This window comes from Delphinus delphis, chromosome 3 (assembly GCF_949987515.2).
Source record: "Delphinus delphis chromosome 3, mDelDel1.2, whole genome shotgun sequence".
Classification (NCBI taxonomy): Eukaryota; Metazoa; Chordata; class Mammalia; order Artiodactyla; family Delphinidae; genus Delphinus; species Delphinus delphis.
In genome coordinates, this window is record NC_082685.1 from 132,683,884 (window position 1) to 132,703,120 (window position 19,237).

General features: G+C 39.3%; 1 protein-coding gene across 1 annotated transcript in view; it reads right to left on the reverse strand.

Annotated features, from left to right (window-relative positions):
- The window catches only part of ITGA2 (integrin subunit alpha 2), a 106,942-nt gene that overhangs the window by 10,086 nt on the left and 77,619 nt on the right, over positions 1–19,237 (reverse strand). Inside the window, exons 17-27 of the mRNA XM_060009510.1 lie at positions 16,923–17,074; positions 14,412–14,522; positions 13,738–13,820; positions 11,726–11,867; positions 10,316–10,408; positions 9,260–9,336; positions 9,090–9,173; positions 5,747–5,849; positions 4,152–4,262; positions 3,095–3,199; positions 912–1,025 (exon numbers count right to left, since the gene is read on the reverse strand). Of these exons, the coding sequence (XP_059865493.1) occupies positions 912–1,025; positions 3,095–3,199; positions 4,152–4,262; positions 5,747–5,849; positions 9,090–9,173; positions 9,260–9,336; positions 10,316–10,408; positions 11,726–11,867; positions 13,738–13,820; positions 14,412–14,522; positions 16,923–17,074 (1,175 nt within the window). The remainder of the gene's footprint in view (positions 1–911; positions 1,026–3,094; positions 3,200–4,151; positions 4,263–5,746; positions 5,850–9,089; positions 9,174–9,259; positions 9,337–10,315; positions 10,409–11,725; positions 11,868–13,737; positions 13,821–14,411; positions 14,523–16,922; positions 17,075–19,237) is intronic.

The window sequence follows — 19,237 nt, forward strand, 5'->3', positions numbered from 1 at the left end:
ATCATGAAGTGGTTAGAAAATAGGGAATAGGGTACGGTTGGTAAGCACCTTGAAGACTGATTTATGCGTTTAAAAAAAATTCACTGTGAGCCACAAGGCCCCCTGGAGGTTTCAAACTAATTTCTGTTTTGCTGCCTCGATCACAGCCAGTGTTAGTAAAATGAACAGCTCGCCGCTTATGTAGTCAGACTTAAGGAGCTCTGTCCATCCTTACTCTTCCCGTGCCAGACTGACATTCTGGCTACCGAAATCTCTGCTGAAAGCAGGTATCACTACTGCCAAGTCACACCTGCCAATTGGAAAAACACTCTGACATTGTTCTGGCACATTCCTCAAACTTGTGAGACTGAAATGACTTAAAAAAAACTGTAAGCACACTGGGGCTTTCACCAGAGAAGGGATTAAAAACAGGAGAGCAGAGTGGTTACACCTGGCTCTAATAGAGGACGATGGATTCTCAGGTTAGATTCATCTACCAGGTAGTTTGAGATCAATCAACAGTCACCTGGGAGCACAGGGAATGGAGGCGCTTTGATCTGGGTGTGGTGGAGACCATAAGTCAGAAAAGTCAAGAGCAGGGGGAGGAAGACAGAGCAGGTGGCCCACTGCACCCCAGGCAGCTGAGGGGATCCTGACACCATTTCCAGAGATTCTGCTCTAGTAGGTTGGCATGGAGTCTAAGAAGCAGATGCTTTACCAGCAGCCCAGGTGATTCTGAGGCACAGCCAGGTTGGGCAAGCTTTGGAAAGGGATGGAAGCACACTGCCTTCCAAGGTAAGACTGCTCTGGGTCACTGGGCACGGCTGACATTAGTCAGAATGCTGATTTTGTCAGAGGGTGCGACCTTATTGACGGTGAAGGCTTATGTTTCAATGCTATCAATGAGCCGAATAAACAAAGCTGATACTTACTACTGCGAAAGTCCCGTTCCAGATTCTGGTAGACACATTAAGGAAGTATTCTCCTTTCACCTGAAGGTCTTTCAGCCAGCAGGTGATGTTACTACATGAAGCGGTTCTGCAGTTCTTTCAGGTTGGAGTCAAGGGTAAAAGAAGAGAGAGTTAGTACAAGCTTTAAAAAATAAACACCAAAATTTTACAAAGACAGATACAACCCAGTACTGGGAAGGAGCTAAGGAAATGAGCAATCTCATGAACTATTAGTAGTAGTTACAACCCTTCTTCTGGAGATTTTAGCACTTTGCCTCCAAATGTAAAAAGTGCATGTCCTTTGCCCCTGCCGCTGCCCATCTGTGTGGAAGGCCTCAGGAGATAATAAGTGTGTGCAGAAGAGTACAGCAGGCCTGTTTATTGAACTACTGTTTATCAGAGTTAAAGAGAAACAACAACCCTCACCAAGACTGTTAATCAACTATAGTGTAAGATTAAAAAAAAACTCCAAAGACTAAACAATCCGTGTTTATCAACAGTGTACTAGTTAAGTAAATTACTGAGTATACATACACAAAATGTAGTACAATTTAGTCAGTAACCTCATGATACAGGTGCATTCCTTGAATTTTAAAAAAGTTGTCAGTAAAAGAATCAGTGGTTGCCAAGAGTTAGGGGGGAAGGAGGGATGAATAGGTGGAGCACAGAGGAGCTTCTGGGCAGTGAACTGTTCTGCACCCCGTAATTGTGGATCCATGTCATCATACGTCCATCCAAACCGATAGAACACGCATCAAGGGTAGCCTAATGTAAACCATGGACTTTGGGTAATTATGATGCGTCAGTGTAGGTTCATCAGTTGAAACAAATGTACCACTCTGGGCGGGGGGGGGGGGGGGGGGGGGTGCTGGTTCATAGTGTAGGAGGCTGTGGGTAAGTGGGGCAAGAGGTATATGGGAAATTTCTGTAATTTAAACTCAATTTTGCTGTGAACCTAAAATTGCTCTAAAAATAAAGCCTATTAAAAGATCTGTGACATATCGGCCAATGAAAAAAGGTAGCTTGGTCCATTTATGTAACAGTGCACATGTGCTTATACGTAGGTTAATGATTAGAGAGGTAAGGAAGAATGTTCATTAAATGTTAAGTGGCCAGCTGTTAGATTTCTGGAGAACTTTAGTTTTTTCTTTGTTTTTCGTCTTATGTTTCCTCTATACTGTTCACAGAAGTTGCCTTTTTTACAAAATCAAAACATTTTCATACCCTGAGATGAGTTTCTCCTGAGCATTTTTACATACCTCTGTTCAGATTTAGACCACATTTACACTGTAATTACACTATAGTTACTTAAATAAGAAACTGTTCATTCTGTTTTCCCATCCTTCATGAAATAAAATAATTGCAATAAAAGAAGAACAGGAGAATTTCAATGTTGTTCATAGGGGAGAACTGAGGTTGGTTTAGGTTTTACTGTTTACTAAATGTTTGCTTATTTGAATACTTCATATGTGCCAAGCACCATGCTAGATGCTAGACAAGTGTCTTTCCCAAAAATGTGGCATAACTCTCGAGCAGGAGATGAGAAAATATTGAAAACAGAGAAGGGTGGTCAGAGAGTCAAATTTAACAGCTCAATAAAAGACGTCAGTGATTATGTGGAGGAGGTGAGGAGGGCTTCACCTCCCACACATGCCCAGCTCCCGCTCAGCTCTTTGCAACGTTTCCACTGTGCACGACACAAAACCAGTTTGACATGGAGTCCTGTTAATATCATGAAATTTGGAACATGTATTTTATAATAATGGCATAAATAATAATTCCAATAACCTAAATTTCAGCATTTTTTTTTTTTTTTTGCCATACGCGGGCCTCTTACTGCTGTGGCCTCTACCCCTGCAGAGCACAGGCTCCGGACGCGCAGGCTCAGCGGCCATGGCCCACGGGCCCAGCTGCTCCGCGGCATGTGGGATCTTCCCGGACCGCGGCACGAACCCGTGTCCCCTGCATCGGCAGGCGGACTCCCAACCACTGCGCCACCCGGGAAGCCCATCAGCCTGTATTTTCTTGATTCACACAGATCATCAAAGGCAAAATAGGAAAGTTCTACCACCTGAGGTGGCAGGAAAAAAGAAGTGCCTCAATTTCCAGGTAAAACAAACAATGAATCACTAAAGGAAGTTTTCACCCCATTAACCTGTCCTCACCAGTTCTTTTACATGACGGAAATTTTCACTCTTGAAAGATACAGAAGAAGATGTCTGTCCTATTTTCAGTGGATTTATTTCGGCTTTGCAACTGATGTCACCAGCCTACAAAGAAGGACATCAAATCAGTCTTAGGAAGCAAGATGGTTTATGATGTTATTTTTCACTCGTTAGGAAATCCTATTGTCACATGTTGGGGCAGGGGAGGGGCTCCCAGGATTCTCTGCACTGTGCTGACCTGGCCACACCTGTTCATCACTAATGTAAACCCTGAAGTATTCAGATCCTCCTGGCGTGACTCGATGGCATGGCGCTGATTCTTGCAGCCCACATGTGATGACACAAATTTGTAATAACAGTTGTCTGTGAGTGATTTATTTAATTCAGCGTTTTTTCCTGTGGAACAGTTTAGGATTTTGCTTTCCTGTAGTCACCTATAAACAGCGCAGAAGTAACACTGCTGTAGCATTAGCTAAGTGCTACACTACGGCTGAGCCACTGTCAGGGGTTTGGCTACAGCATCCCTGTAGCCGGAGGGCTTTTAGAGAAAGAAAAACACGGGTCCTAGAGCCTTAGCCCTGGAGATTCTGATTTAATTGCCTGGGGTAGGTCTGGGCATCACGTATTTAAAAAGCAACCCAGGTGATTAAATGAGCAACCAGGGTTGGCAACTACCAGTTGAAAGTCCAGGCTGGCAGCTTGAAGACCAGCTACTGACTGCAGCTGTGTAGACCAACTACTCTCCCACTACGGGTTCAACCTCTCACTTCCCAGCCAACTAACTTCTCTATAAACAGGGCTCTGACAAAGTCAGATGTTCAGCTGGTCAGGAGGTTTTAATAATTTCTGCCATCTGTACATCCCTAGACTCAGACATTTCTTATAACAATATCCTGCTTCTAATATGAAATTAACTGCTTGTTTCCTAGCACCCAGGGTGCACAGGGGTTATCTTTTCAGTTTCTTGTCTGTATGATGCAGACATGACCACCCCCACTTCATGGAACATTTCCGTATGGAAGGTACACGTTCTTATAGGCAGTTTGGCTGCACGTACCTGGTCCGTGTGCACCCCAGTCAGGTACATCAGCGGGTTCTTGCCTCTGGTGTATTGAGGGATATGGATGATTACAGATGCCATGCTGACTGGAACACTTCCTGTTGTTACCTATGTAGTAAGAACACACTCTGATTGCCGCTACATCATACACACGTTGGAAGGAATGGGATCAATAACCCCAGTGTTGATGAAGGGCAGCTATTAAGTGGTAAGAGTGAGTCCATATGAAAGGGAGTCCTTACTTTATGGTCACTCTTTGGCTCACTGTGTTTTACCTCTTGGAAGAATCTCAACATCTACAGTTTTAACTGGTAAATAATTTGTGACTTAGGAGATGATTAAAAACACCTACCATCTGTGGGTTTGGTCTGCTAGGGCATGAAGTCCCACTCTGCCCCTGACTAGCAGTGTGGCTTGGGCAAGGTACTTCACCTCTTTATGCTTCAGTTTTCTCATTTGTAAAATAAAGATAATTGGCATATCAGTAGGTATGCACAGATACAGCCTCTGTTCTCGCTGTTGGAAAGTCTGTCCTAATTGTCCAGGGCTCATGCCCTACTGGTTGTTAAACATTTTAAAGAACACTCATAGGAATAATAATCCTATCAATCTCATAACTGATCTGGGAATTAAATGGGTTAACATACATAAAGCACTTCATACAAAGGCGGATACTTATTACATGTTCTCTGAATATTATATACTACTAATTGACTAAATGTTTCATTAAAGAAGTAGTTGCCAAATACCGTGTACATTTTATAAATTCCAGTATCTGGATCACAAATCAAGACTCCTTTAAGAACTTTTTAAATCACTGAATTATAGAGTTGCAACCATGTGACAGACTTATAGGAAATGTACAAAAATAAAGTGGTAATGACTAAGGGTGGTGGACGGATTCTTCCCTTTTTATTTTCCAAAGTTCATGCAATGTTATTATAAAATATCATTCTCTCATAAATTCATTTCTCTTTATATAACTGAAAACAAACTTTAAATTTGTACTTTGTACTTTACTAATAGCCAATAGAAACTGATTTTAAAATATTTTTATATACTACTTAGCATGACTGTACGAAATAAATATTTGTATACAAATGGTGAGCTTCTCAAATAGAAGTGGTTTCCAAGGATAAATTGGCATACTGATTATATTTCAGAGACTTTTGTCCATAGTAATATTATTATATTACTGCTCTGTTGATTAATGTGCAACATTTGCTTTCAAAATACATCAGTTATCTCTTACCCAGGACACATAACTATGTACAAAGCCCACCTGTTTACTTATCAACGGTCTACCTTAGTAGTTCTCAAAGTATGGCACCCGGACCAGAAGCATCAGCGTCACCTGGGAACTTGTTAGAACTGCACATTGTTAGGTCCACCCCAGACCTTTTGAATCAGAAACACTGGAGATGGAGCCCAGTGACATGTGTTTTAACAAGACTCCAGGTGATTCTAATGCGTGCTCAAGTTTGAGAACCACTGGTATATTTCAACTTCTTTTTACTTTCTTCTTCTCCTCCTGCCCTCATTTTTTTACCCCCTTTCTCTTGATTTTCCATTCTTATGTCAGATTTACCAACCTTAATGAAGAAGATGAATTTTGGACCAATATCTTCAAAACTGTTCACAATAGAAGGAATATTCCCATCCGAGGAGACTTCATAAAAATTTATGTTGGTAGATCTGTTGGATGATGTTTGTAAAGCCGAACATTTTAGTTATGCTATTGTTCTTGAAGTTTAATATTTCTTTTATCTAAATATCTTCTAGCTTATTTTACAAGTGAAAGAGTTTACATTTAGGTACAAAACGTTAAATGAAAACAAATGCTTATTATGGACTTATGATCCAGTTATACATTTCTAAGGCTAAAACAAGTTCCTTTCAAAACATATCCCTTAATGATCACTCTGCTGAGATTCTTTGTGTTATATGTGTATCAGTTGTAAAGTTTCTAAAATAAGTACAAATGTATTAAGAATTTGTAGTGAAACTGTTCTCAAGATATTATATCTTGACAGGTATGTCAAGATATATTGACAGGTGTGTTAATATAGTGGACACTTGGTCCTTATTGATTGGATGAATGGATTTATAAGGCAGAGGATTTTCCACTTGGTATGATGGCTGAAATACCATGATAAGATATCGGGCATTAGCTCCTACACTACTCATCACTGGACACCTGTGAAACGGGGTATACATTTTATTTATTATTCCTTCTCCCTGTCTTCCCTAGTTCCAAACCAGCTCTGACACTTTGGTCTGAATTGGGGTTGGTCAGTCTGTTTCCACCACTGACCACAGAGACCATCTCTAAGGTGGCTGACCCAGGAGTTTTATTAGACTGGGCCTAGAGGCACTGGCCTAATTGGACTTCTTTGCTTGGGGCTGCTGAGTAGGGTTTGCAAGTGAAGTGATGACCAGGCCAGAGGGAACCCCACAGGACCACTCAGATTGGAAGGTAACTGAATACCATTCCCTCTCTTCACTCATTTCTGGGAATCTGAGGATGGATTTCAACTAGGGTAGCTTCATTGAGGGGTGGAGGGTAGATAGCAGGGATGGGAGTCTGAGAAGCAATATTTATTCCCAACAGAATTTATCCTAACTACAGGATGTTGATTCTATTTCCTTAAAAAAAAAAAAAATTGGACTGGATATTTTCTGAGATAGAGTTGTTTGGTTTCTTTACTGAAAATCTTGCCTTTTTCTTTTTTTATGCCTTAGAATTTTTTCCCAAATTCTCAAAAGGAAAATATGCCATAGGGACTTAAATAGATGTAGTATTTGTCAAGGTTATGCCTATGAGAGGAAACAATGATTTGTCAGCCTTACATGGAAAATGGGAAAATGGACTAGGATTTAAAACAGAGAGCCTGACCCCAATAAAAATTAATTACAATAAAAGAAAATAAAACAGAAAGTCTGGCTGTGTGTCCATGAATTATTCCCTTTGCCTTCCAGAAGATCTTTGTGTGAGCCCCTAAGTATGGCCAGTTTTTAAATTGATTAATATGCTCTGTTTTTGCATTTTAAAGAGATCCAGTATTTTTCCATGTTACTTAAGTGCTCCTTCAGTTACTTAAATATTGATCAATATATTTATATTAGCAGTTAGCTATACTAGGCGGATCTTGTTTTAGAAGTAATTCTACTGTCATCTATTTCCATCCATCATATTTGCACAAAATAATTACACACTTAGACAGTATCAAAGTGATTCCTAAGGGATATACTCAATAATTGGGTAGGACTTGTTTTCAAAAAAAGTAAACTCTGTGTGTGTGTGTGTATGATGCATATATCCTGGTAGATAAATAAACCCTGTATCTGGAAGGTATTCTGAAAACAGTCAAGTTAGTCATCTACAAAATGACCAGAGGAGATGCGGAGGGATGACTTCACTTTTCGTTGTGTACGTTTCTGTCATGTTTGGATTTTCTATCCATGTACATTTAATATCTTTTTTTACAAAAGACATTAAGAGAAATTACCTGAGAGGCAGGATTAGGAGCCACTTTAGCTTTAGTCTTTATAATTCTCCATACTTTTTTTAACTGCATGATATAATTAAAAGAATATGAGAATGTCTGAGAATCCAATTTACCATCACAAAAAATACATAGCTAAGATGTTAGTAAAAGTGAAGTTCCACTTCAGTATTTTATTTATTTCATCTTAAAATATCTGAAAAAATTGGCCATGGTGGGAGAATGGAATTAGAAAAAGGCTCTATTAACAAAAAGCATTTAGGATGAGAAAGAAGCATTGAAGGTAGGAAGAAAAAGAATCAGGTAATGTGGTGCTATCAATCTCTTTGGCTGCATCTGTTTTCAGTTACTTATTTTAGCAGCTGAGGGCCCTTTGAAATCTGCAGTTACTGAATAATTTTTCAGGGATGGATGACTTGGGCTATACTTCGTTTCTGCTTTTGCTGTTTGCAACTCACTCGATAAGGAAGCATTCTTTTCATCTTCGCTCATGTGTCTCTAGCTCTAGACATAATGACATATTTTCCTTTTTGTTTTTGCTCAGGGATCTGTTGGATGATCTACATATTCCATGCTGTAGGGGCTGGAGTGATGTTAGAGAAATCTGCGGTCACTGGACACTTTGAAGTGTGGCTCCTTGGGGATACGCTGCTGCGTGTTTTCCAGGGGTCACTGATCTGTGCTGCGAAGCTGCCTCAGTGTTTCAGCAGGTAGAGAACTCTGGTTCCCAGGCTCGGAAATGGGTGTCCCCTGCAGCCTGTGTACCTGCATAGCTGTGCCCCAATGTGTCTGTGCCCATGAACCCACTTCCCTTCTTGAAGGTGATCCTATTAGCACCTGTGGTGTCTATACGTTATTCACCTCTCAAGACACATGTCTCTGAACAATTCAAGATAACTGGTATCAACTAGTACCATTTTGAAAAATGCCTAATTTTCTCCTGGTTGGAAGAAACCCCTCATCTGCTATGCCAGGAATTTTCCAACCAGAAACTAATTTTCTGTAACTAGATTCAGTATTTGTTTTTGGGGCTTCAACGTCCAGGAGTGGGGACATTGCTTGAGATCTCACGTGGACAGTAGGACACAGGCGTGGAGAAGGAAGTGGTGGCAGCTCCTCGGGGCCCTGTGAGTTCTGCTTTGACAGCTTGTCCGAGGGCCTGCGGGGGAGTTTCCCTCGGCATGTGACAGAGGATTATTCCTTTGTCTTTCTGGTGTTGCTCTTAGTCAATAAACCTAAAGGGTCCCTCAAGATTCCCCTAGGCACCAGTTTGTCCCTGGACTTCTGTTTTAGTTGACAAGGAGGAAATATTTTAATTCAAATTCCCCAGTTAAGAATGAGCATATAGAGGACTTGTTCAGTCATGAACCAAATATGTTAAGAGCCAGAGTGATGTCCATGGTCACAGGCTGCCCACTGTTTGACCTACCTTGTTATGTGAATTTCGGCATCATACAGCAGAGAGAGTTTGAAGTTGACTGAATTATCTGCCTTGTTTTCCTCGTAGCTTTCACTATTGAAAGGAACATGAGGAAATTACTGAAAGAGAAATATTAGAAAAGCCTCCCATCATTAATTCATGACTTCATCATGTTTTACCTTAAGGCTTGGAAACTGACAGAGGCCTGATTCTGAAGGTTTTGAAGATTGAAGTCGAAGTTAATAGTGAAAGTCACCTATACACAAAATGAAAATTCATCAATCTATGACGCTTTGTGCTCCGGGACCAACATGAAAAAAAAAAGTGGCCCATAAAAGTAAACTCACTCCCATTTGATTCTGAATTTTATAAACCTTAAGCTTTATAATTTGTAGAATATCTATGTATTTGTCCACCTTGCCTTACCTTCAGAATAGAACTGAATTCACCTGACATATATATACAACACATCACAGGCACTTACACTTATCTGAATTTGAAGGCTTTGTGCTGATGTAAAATTTGCTTACCAGGGGTTAAAAATGATATCCATGACTCTGTAAAGCACTTTGACCAGTGTTGGTCAATGTGTTCAGAAATAAAGAACTTTCTATATCGTATGTGCCTTTGGGAATGAACTGCACAGGGGAAAATCCCACTTTTATTAATAACTTAAAGAAAACATGCAGATATTTAAAAACTTCCTCTAAATATACAGGCAACATTGATAGTCAAATGGATAAAGAAGATGTGGTACATATATACAATGGAATATTACTCAGCCATAAAAAGGAATGAAATTGGGTCATTTGTAGAGATGTGGATGGACACAGAGACTGTCATACAGAGTGAAGTAAGTCAGAAAGAAAAACAAATATCGTATATTAACGCATATATGTGGAACCTAGAAAAATGGTACAGATGAACCGGTTTGCAGGGCAGAAACTGAGACACAGATGTAGAGAACAAACGTATGGACACCAAGGGGGGAAAGCGGCGGGGCAGTGGTGGTGGGATGAATTGGGAGATTGGGATGAACACATATATACTGATGTGTATAAAATCGGTAACTAATAAGAACCTGCTGTATAAAAAATATAAATTAAAAAAAACACATGCAGGCAGTTATTTTGTGGTGCCTATCAAATGACGATACCTAATAAAGATGGTTCATTGGTTAACACCGATGGCAAGGAGGGGTCAGCATGGATTTAAAGATAAAATGCAAGGTGTACCTGTTGTTCCCTTTTTAAAGCAGGGTAGCCCACATTGCAGGTAACAGACTTCTGAGATGAAGCAATCTGGCATGTCACTTCTGTCCCATCAACCTGAATGAGACCAAGGAAACAATGATCAATTAGTATGCAATGTGTGTATGCGCACACACATACATGCTGAAGGATGTATAAACCACCTGGAAATTCCAGCAGAAAGGTTGGTTCACACCAAGACTTGAAAATTTTATATGAATTGTCCAAGTGGCTAACATACTATTTTTTTTTTTTTGCGGTACGCGGGTTTCTCACTGTTGTGGCCTCTCCCGTTGCGGAGCACAGGCTCCGGACGCGCAGGCTCAGTGACCATGGCTCACGGGCCCAGCCACTCCGCGGCATGTGGGATCTTCCCGGACTGGGGCACGAACCCGTATCCCCTGCATCGGCAGGCGGACTCGCAACCACTACGCCACCAGGGAAGCCCCTAACATACTATTTTTTATTGCTAAGCAGGACACCCAACAAGACAAAGGAGAGGTCAAATACTGGAATTTTACCCAGAAATAAATTATATTTCTTATATTTTAGAAGCACAAAATAACTTTAATCCAGTATTTAGAAATGCTGTCTTTAATGCATACTTTTCTCTCAGTATATTTTCAAAGTTGTAGTTTCAAGAGAAAGACAAATACAGTTTTTGTTTATACCTTAAATAATTTAAAGAATCATTTTAGTTTTCCTCAGGATTTTTTCTCTTTAAAATAAGTTGTCATTTGGCACAAGAAATTTAAACACTTAAGTCAGAATAGGTTTAGAACACTAAATCTATTAAGTTCACATTGACTTTAAACTGGATGAAACCATTTTTTAATCCTTTCATCAAACAGTGAATTTGGAAAATCTCAGCTTTTTCCTTCTCTCCTTTTCACTGCTTGGTGGCAGAGGAGGGACCAGAGGGACATTCGTGGGCAAGTGTGTTCCTGCTATAGCGATCAAGTCAACATGATTAACTGATCTCATTGGAATGCGGCATCTTGGCAGCAGCAAGACCTGTGGTTACTAAGCTCTGGCTGAGCTGTGGGACTCTAATTTCTCAGAGCAAGTGCAGCTCCCAGCATCTGTGCGGCACCGAGGAAGCCTCATCACACAGATGGCTTGAGGAGAGTTTATGGTAGAGTCTGGCTACTACTGCCAAGTGTCAGGGCAAAGGAAAACTGACCCAAGCTGTGAAGCAGAATTGGTCTAGATACACAGCCAGGATATGTCCCCAAGTGGTTCAACTAGTTGGGAGCCACAAGTCAGGACTGATCATGCTCAGGGTTAAGGTGTTTCTTCAGAAAACACAGAGGACATGGAGATTTGAGTATAAGGGAGACGGTAATTGACAACAAGTAGGAAACAGATCAGTTAACACAGGGTGCTTTCACATACCGGCATGGACCAGGAAGCAAAAAACAGATTTTCTGAAAAATCAACAACAATCCCACTGTTGTATGCACTTTCCTTTTTGTTTTTCAGTGTTACTGAAAATGTTAACCTTTTGTTTTGGTTGCTGACAATGAAGGGCTGTTGTCTGTTAAAAGTAAAAAGGAGAAAAAGAAAGTCATTACAGTTTTTTTTAAAAAAAGCTAGTATTCAAATACTTTACTCATTAAAAAAAACTCTTTAGATTTACTATTTAGAAGACTGAGAAAATTGCTTAATAATAAATTATCTTCATAGTAAAATAATATTGACAATGAATGACTAAATGCTACTGGATTTTCTTTTTTGTTGCTTTTAATTACATTGCAGAAAAAAGCACCATCCAAATACAAGTGGTTTTATATTTCTTAGTGTTTTACTTCTATATGGATGAGAGAAATTGAAATTTATGTTTTTATTTAATTTTTTTTATTGACATATAGTTGATTTACAATATTATATTAGTTTCAGGTGTACAACATAGCAATTCAATCTTTTCAGAGATTATACTCCATTTAAAGTTATTACAAAATAATGGCTATATTTTGCTGTGCTGTACAATATATGCTTATTACTTATCTATTTTATACATGGTAGTTTGTATCGCTTAATCCCCTACCTCTGTCTTTCCCCTTCCTCCTTCCCTCTGCCCACTGGTAACCACTAGTTTATTATTTTTAACTGTGAGTCTATTTCTGTCTTGCTATATACGTTTCTTTTATTTTTTAGATTCTCTATATAAGTTAGAACATAAAGTATTTGTCTTTCTCTGACTTATTTCATGAAGCGTAATATGCTCTAGGTCCATCTGTGTTTATTACAAGTGGCAGAATTTTATCCTTTCTATGGCTGAGTAATATTCCACGGGCCCAGCCACTCCACAGTATGTGGGATCCTCCCGGACCGGGGCATGAACCTGTGTCCCCTGCATCGGCAGGCGGACTCTCAACCACTGCGCCACCAGGGAAGCCCCAGTTGTTTGGTTTTTTGAGTTGTATGAGTTGTTTATATAGTTTGGATATTAACCCCTTATTGGTCATATCATTTACAAATATTTTCTCCAATTCAGTGGGTTGTCTTTTTGTTTTGTCAGTGGTTTCCTTTGCTGTGCATAAGCCCTTAAATTTAATTAGATCCCATTTATTTATTTTTGCTTTTATTTCTTTTGTCTTAGGAGACAGAAAAAATACTGCTACAATTTATGTCAAAGAGTGTTCTGCCTATGTACTCTTCTAGGAGTTTTATGGTTTCAGGTCCTTACTCCATTTTGTGTTTATTTTTGTATATGATGTGAGAAAATGTTCTAATTTTATTCTTTTACATGTAGCTGTCCAGCCTTCTCAGCACCACTTATTGAAGGGATTGTCTTTTCTCCATTGTATATTCTTGCCTGTGTCATAGACTTATTGATCATAAATACATGGGTTTATTTCAGGACTCTCTATTATGTTCCAATGATCTATATATGTATTTTTGTGCCAGTACCATGCTCTTTTAATTACTGTAGCTTTGTAGCATAGTCTGAAGACACTTCTAACTTTGTTTTTTTTCTCAAGATTGCTTTGACAATTTGGGGTCTTCTGTGGTTCCATATAAATTTTAGAATTATTTGTTCTAGTTCTGTGAAAAATGTCTTGGGCATTTTGATAGAGATTGCATTAAATCTGTAGTTTGCTTCGGGCAGTATGGACATTTTAACAAAATTAATTCTTCCAATCCAAGAGCACAGGATATCTTTCCATTTCCTTGGATCATTTTCAGATTCCTTCATCAATGTTTTATAGTTTTCAGAGTATAGGTCTTTCACCTCCTTGGTTAAATTTATTCCTAGATACTTTGAAATTTAGATTTTAAAGGTTTTTAAGAGTTATAGATGTTTCTTTTATAGAAAAAAATCTCTATAAACATTCACCCAAATGAAGTAATCTAATGTGTCTTTTATTTCTACAGTTTTCACTGAACTTTAAAGGAAAACTTACTGAGCTGCTGGCAGCTGTTGAACATCTAGAACTAGATCAGAGATGCAAACTCCATCATCACCACAATCTTTATAGAAAGGGATCTACAAAAAAGGAAAAATAATCCCAGAAATTTACTCTTGAGTTAAGAAAGCAAATTGTGGAAGAACACATATAGTATTACTCCATTTACATAAAGTTCAAAACCATGCAGAACTAAACAATGTTTTAGGAATATATACATGTTTAGCAACATCAGAAAGAAAAGCATTGATAAATGCAAAATTCAAGATGATGATTTGCTTTAGGGGAACAAGATAAAAGTGGGTATGATGGGGTGGGGAGTGATACAGAGAATTTCAGAGGTATTGGTACCATTTTATTTTTTTTAAGTGGGTGGTGAGCACAAGGTGTTCACTTTATTGTTATTTATTTCTTCAACAAACATTTATTGAGCACCTGTGGTGGGCCAAACACTGCTCAAGGTGCTGGAAATAGAGCAGGGAACAAGGAAAACAAAAATCCCTGCCTTCATGGAAATTACATGCTGGTAAACTTTACATATAAGTAACTGTACTTCAGTTAGAAAATTAACAACTTAAAGGCTATGTCCTAAGTATCCTTCAAACACTAAGGCAGTGACTGTGAAACTTTGTCAGCTAGTCTGAATTCCAAGAAGGGCAAACCACACTTACACTGAAGACCTTGACTGTCTCAGAGTAGGCTTCAAGGGCAGGGTTAGTGCCAGGGTTTTCCAGACTGATGTTCACACACAGATCCAGAGAGCTGACAACATCAGAGGGCTCCTAAACACACACATGCACAGAGTCAGTTGATTAGGGCACGGCAGCTTCAAAACAAGAAAACAACCACACATGTGTTCATGATTAAGGACACAGTCTACTCTCAATCATGCAGAATAGCTCTGTTTTGAATTTTCAAGGGTCTTGCTTCTTCACTTCTGTTCTAAGTCTGCTCTTAGCCTCTCCACTTCTAAGAGACTTAAAAACCTGGGCTCAGTAAAAATTTGAAGCAATAATTCTTAGTTAAGCTCATCAGTAATCTCATTATTTATACACAAGTAATTATCAATATTTAGATGAGATGTCCAGTTTTAAATGCTCAGAAGACCCCTCTGTCATTACCAAGCTCTGGGGCTGTTGGCCATGTTCTTCCAATTCCTATTGCCAAGACTTATGGAGTCCTTAGGTGTCCTGACCAAATCTCTGGAAGAGAATATTAGGACCTACAAGGCAAAGAAGTGCCCAGGGTTGGCTGTCAGGAATGGACAAGGAGACTCCCTTCCTTAGAACCTAACTTTAGTCTACAAAACCAGATAAAGTGTTTCCCACACTTCAAACCAAGCTCCCCAGCTTCTGGCCTAGCTGACTGTTAGTGGCTGAACTGCTCTTTGCACATAGAAGATGATGCACGTATCACTCTACAGACATTAAAAGCAACACTGTCCAGCTACAAGTACAACATTTCCTCTTTGTCTTTAGTAAAAACAGTGGAGGATTTGCAGTGTTCCAGGAGGCCTGGACCGTTTCCGGTTTTTGAGGTTTCCTGTCTATTGAAAAATGAAAATAATGCTAAAACAGGGTTGCAAATGCCATCTAGCATTCTTCTTCAAGAAAGAACAATGTCTGTACAATGGTAAGCACTAAAAATGAAGTCTGCATTTTCCTAGAAGTGGTGTCTTTATTATCTCTTAGTTCATTCACAGGCAGGACTTACTCCTATCTTGAGCCCTTTTGGAGGGGCCTGACCACTACAATGGCTTCCTGACTACAAGGAAATGTGTCCTCGGCTGGCTGCAGGGTTGGCACATAGGATGGACTTTGGTATTGACAGCAAATGTGGTGTGTTACGTGGAACACCTGTGGTCTTAGCTGACCACAATAACACACATCTCGTAAAAACTTCACCAATATACATGTCAGAGAACAGGAGATATATCTATATACACACATACATACATACACCACAGCCTGGCTGTCTTCATTCCCCCACAATGGATTACACATTTAATTTGATCCACCACTTAGCACAAGGGTAAGAGAAAATGGAATCTGGCTTTTATTCCTTTAAAGAAGCTGTATAATTGGCACATTAACAACAACAAAAAAGTCCAGGCCTTCACAAAGAAGAACGCTTCAACTTGAATATAAATAACTCAACTGATTTTAGTCCATCCGACCATTAACTTTGTTTTTCCAACTCTTATACTTAGCATTTCTTGAGATGTTATCTCTGTACCATCCATCTACATCAGAAGTATTTGGGGATGCCCCTTAGACCTACGCATTCCTTGGACCTTCAAACCCAAATTTCTGGTGGTGGGGTTCCAGAATATCCATTTTATAAAAGTTTCCTAGGGCTTCCCTGGTGGCGCAGTGGTTGAGAGTCCGCCTGCCGATGCAGGGGACACGGGTTCGTGCCCCGGTCCAGGAAGATCCCACATGCTGTGGAGCAGCTGGGCCCGTGAGCCATGGCCGCTGAGCCTGCGCATCCGGAGCCTGTGCTCCGCAACGGGAGAGGCCACAACAGTGAGAGGCCCACGTACCGCAAAAAAAAAAAAAAAAAAAAAGTTTCCTGAGTAAATTACACTTTCAAATACCATTACATGGTTTCTAGGGGGAACTATTCATGTAATTTATAAAATAGATTTTCTTTTAGTTTTCTCCTGAGAAGCACTTTTCCTACTTGGGAGAGTTTCAAAATCCATGTGAACTATAGTAATTATGGCATAAGATTATAGCCAATAATTTTTACCTCATAATCTACCATCCTTCACCTATATCAATTTAATCCAATAATGGAAAGGACAATTAGAATTGTCCTTTTCAGTCGTTTAAAAATAAATAAAATTTCTCCTCATATGAAAATGTCAACATAAAATTTATTGTCAACTAAAAGTTCTTCCTGTTAAACAGTTAAGAAAGCACTGTCCTTGATTTCTTTAAGAATCTTATTTTCAGCCCTTTTACTTGCAATCCCAAATAAAATTTAATGCAACTAACTTACACAATAATAGAATGTGACCATATATACTAGTATAAAGGAAATACACTCCTGTTCATAGGTAAGAAAAGCATTAACTAGAAGAACAAGCATTTATCTAACCCATAAGCTTCCATTTTAGGCTTTCGCCATTCATTAGTCTTTAAGAAGAAATGAGATGAAAGGGAGGACTGAGGCCTCACCTGTATGTGGATGACGTACTCAGAGCAACTCTGTGCTTGGTTTACTATCATGGTCTTCTGCAAGCACCTTTCATTATTTTCTTTAAATAATCCCCTGGAGGTTACTCTGGGTGAATATTGGTCTGCATCAATTGTGATGTTATATACAATGGCTGTAATAAAAGTCATAAAGAAATGTTATTACAAATAAACTTCTAAGGAAAAAGCATCCCTGTTTTATCGTGTCTTACTGGGTAAAGTCTTTGACTTCAAGAAAACAAAAACCAGCCTTTCTATTGATGGCCTGTGAACCATGGATGGCCTATGATATTTGTAATTCTAGTTCTGGTATGATGTGTCAATATATGACTGTGGATGCAAAGAAATGTGATTCAAAGAAACATGGCTTGATGCAGTGGAAGGAAAAGTAGATTTGCCCCCAGGAAATCTACTGAATGAAGTTGGTCAAATTACTTCCTCAAATACCGGTTTCATTGTCCATAAAGTGGTGACGTGAAAAGGAAAGGAACTGTTGAGTGCCTACAATTGAACACATTCTTATATGTTATCTTATACAAGTTTTACAATAAACCTGAAACGTGGATATTATTATCCTATTTTCCAGATTATGAGCAGAATATTATCCTATTTTTCAAAATAATTCACCTCAGTTCATACAGCTAGGGCATGGTCAGAAATAAAGTTTGGGTAATTTTGAAATCAGATCCCATGTTCCTGCTGTTTCTATGCAGTTTTGAGGATTCACTGTTATTTGAGGATGAAGTTAGATACTCTAAGGGGACATGTATAGTGCCTGGCATATTCTAGATGCTTACTTGGGGGAAGGCATGTAACACTGCAGTAAAAAATTTTGAATCAGACGGATGCTTTGAATCCTAATCCCACCATTTACGAGCTTTAGGCAATTTGCTTAACCTCTTTGAACCTCCATTTCCTCACCTATCAAACAGAGATGATAATACTAACCTAAGGAAATGGAAATGAGAAATGTGATAAAACTTGAGGTCAGTAGCCAATGTCCAAACTATCAGAACCTTCAATAAAGTCTGCTGGCTACACGTCCAAAACTGAGAGAGAAGATCTGATACTATTAATAGCATCAACTGCCTTATTTGAGAGTACTCTGTCTTATTACTTCCACTATTTTAAAGGTTGAATATACTTCCAAAAGCATTCTATGCGTTACCTTATCTGTTATCTGTTAGAAGTGATGTATAATTTTTCTTGCTCCGATGACTTAATGAGGTTAATAGCATCAACTGCCTTATTTGAGAGTACTCTGTCTTATTACTTCCACTATTTTAAAGGTTGAATATACTTCCAAAAGCATTCTATGCGTTACCTTGTCTGTTATCTGTTAGAAGTGATGTATAATTTTTCTTGCTCCGATGACTTAATGAGGTTAACAAAGATAAAACACAAAGGAATCAAGAACTAAAAATAAATGGTGAAAATAAAGCAAAGGACAAGTTATGCTGGGGAAGTGATTGTGGCTAGGACAAAGTTAGTAGGTGTGGTAATTATACTGTTTTATTTTTTTTCCAACAGCTTGGTAAAAATGATACATTGTCACATAGGCAATATAATAATCCTTTTAATGTTATTCGCTTTAAACTGGAGTGTGCACCTGACGCAATAAATAATAGAAGCCACATGCTTTATAAATTCACTTTTCAAAGTCACAGAGTTGGGATTCCTGTCTTACATACTATTATTGCCAGGTAATTAAGTGACAAATGATCATGACTGTGTGGACCTAAGGCATTAAGAAGAAGGATTCAAAGGGAAAGATGCCCAGTAGCAGGAGACCCTAGACAGTGGGTGGAAGGGAATGAAATTCTCAAAGCAGAACGCCCTTTTTGAGTGTGTGGCAACAGAAGAGGTGAAGTACAGTCAAAAATTGGGAGGAAGGGCTTCCCTGGTGGCGCAGTGGTTGAGAGTCCGCCTGCCGATGCAGGGGACACGGGTTCGTGCCCCGGTCCGGGAAGATCCCACATGCCGCGGAGCGGCTGGGTCTGTGAGCCATGGCCGCTGAGGCTGCGCGTCCGGAGACTGTGCTCCGCAACAGGAGAGGCCACAACAGTGAGAGGCCCACGTACCGCAAAAAATAAAAACAAACAAACAAAAAATTGGGAGGAAGATACATGAGACAAATCCATGCTTCAGGGCCAGGAGAGGTGACCTACCAGTCATTTCTGCCAACTAATAGATTTTCCAAATTAATCTTTTATATTTAATGTTTTATTCCCCCAGATTCATTGAAATATCATTGACATATAACATTGTGTAAGTTTAAGGTATACAACATAGCGATT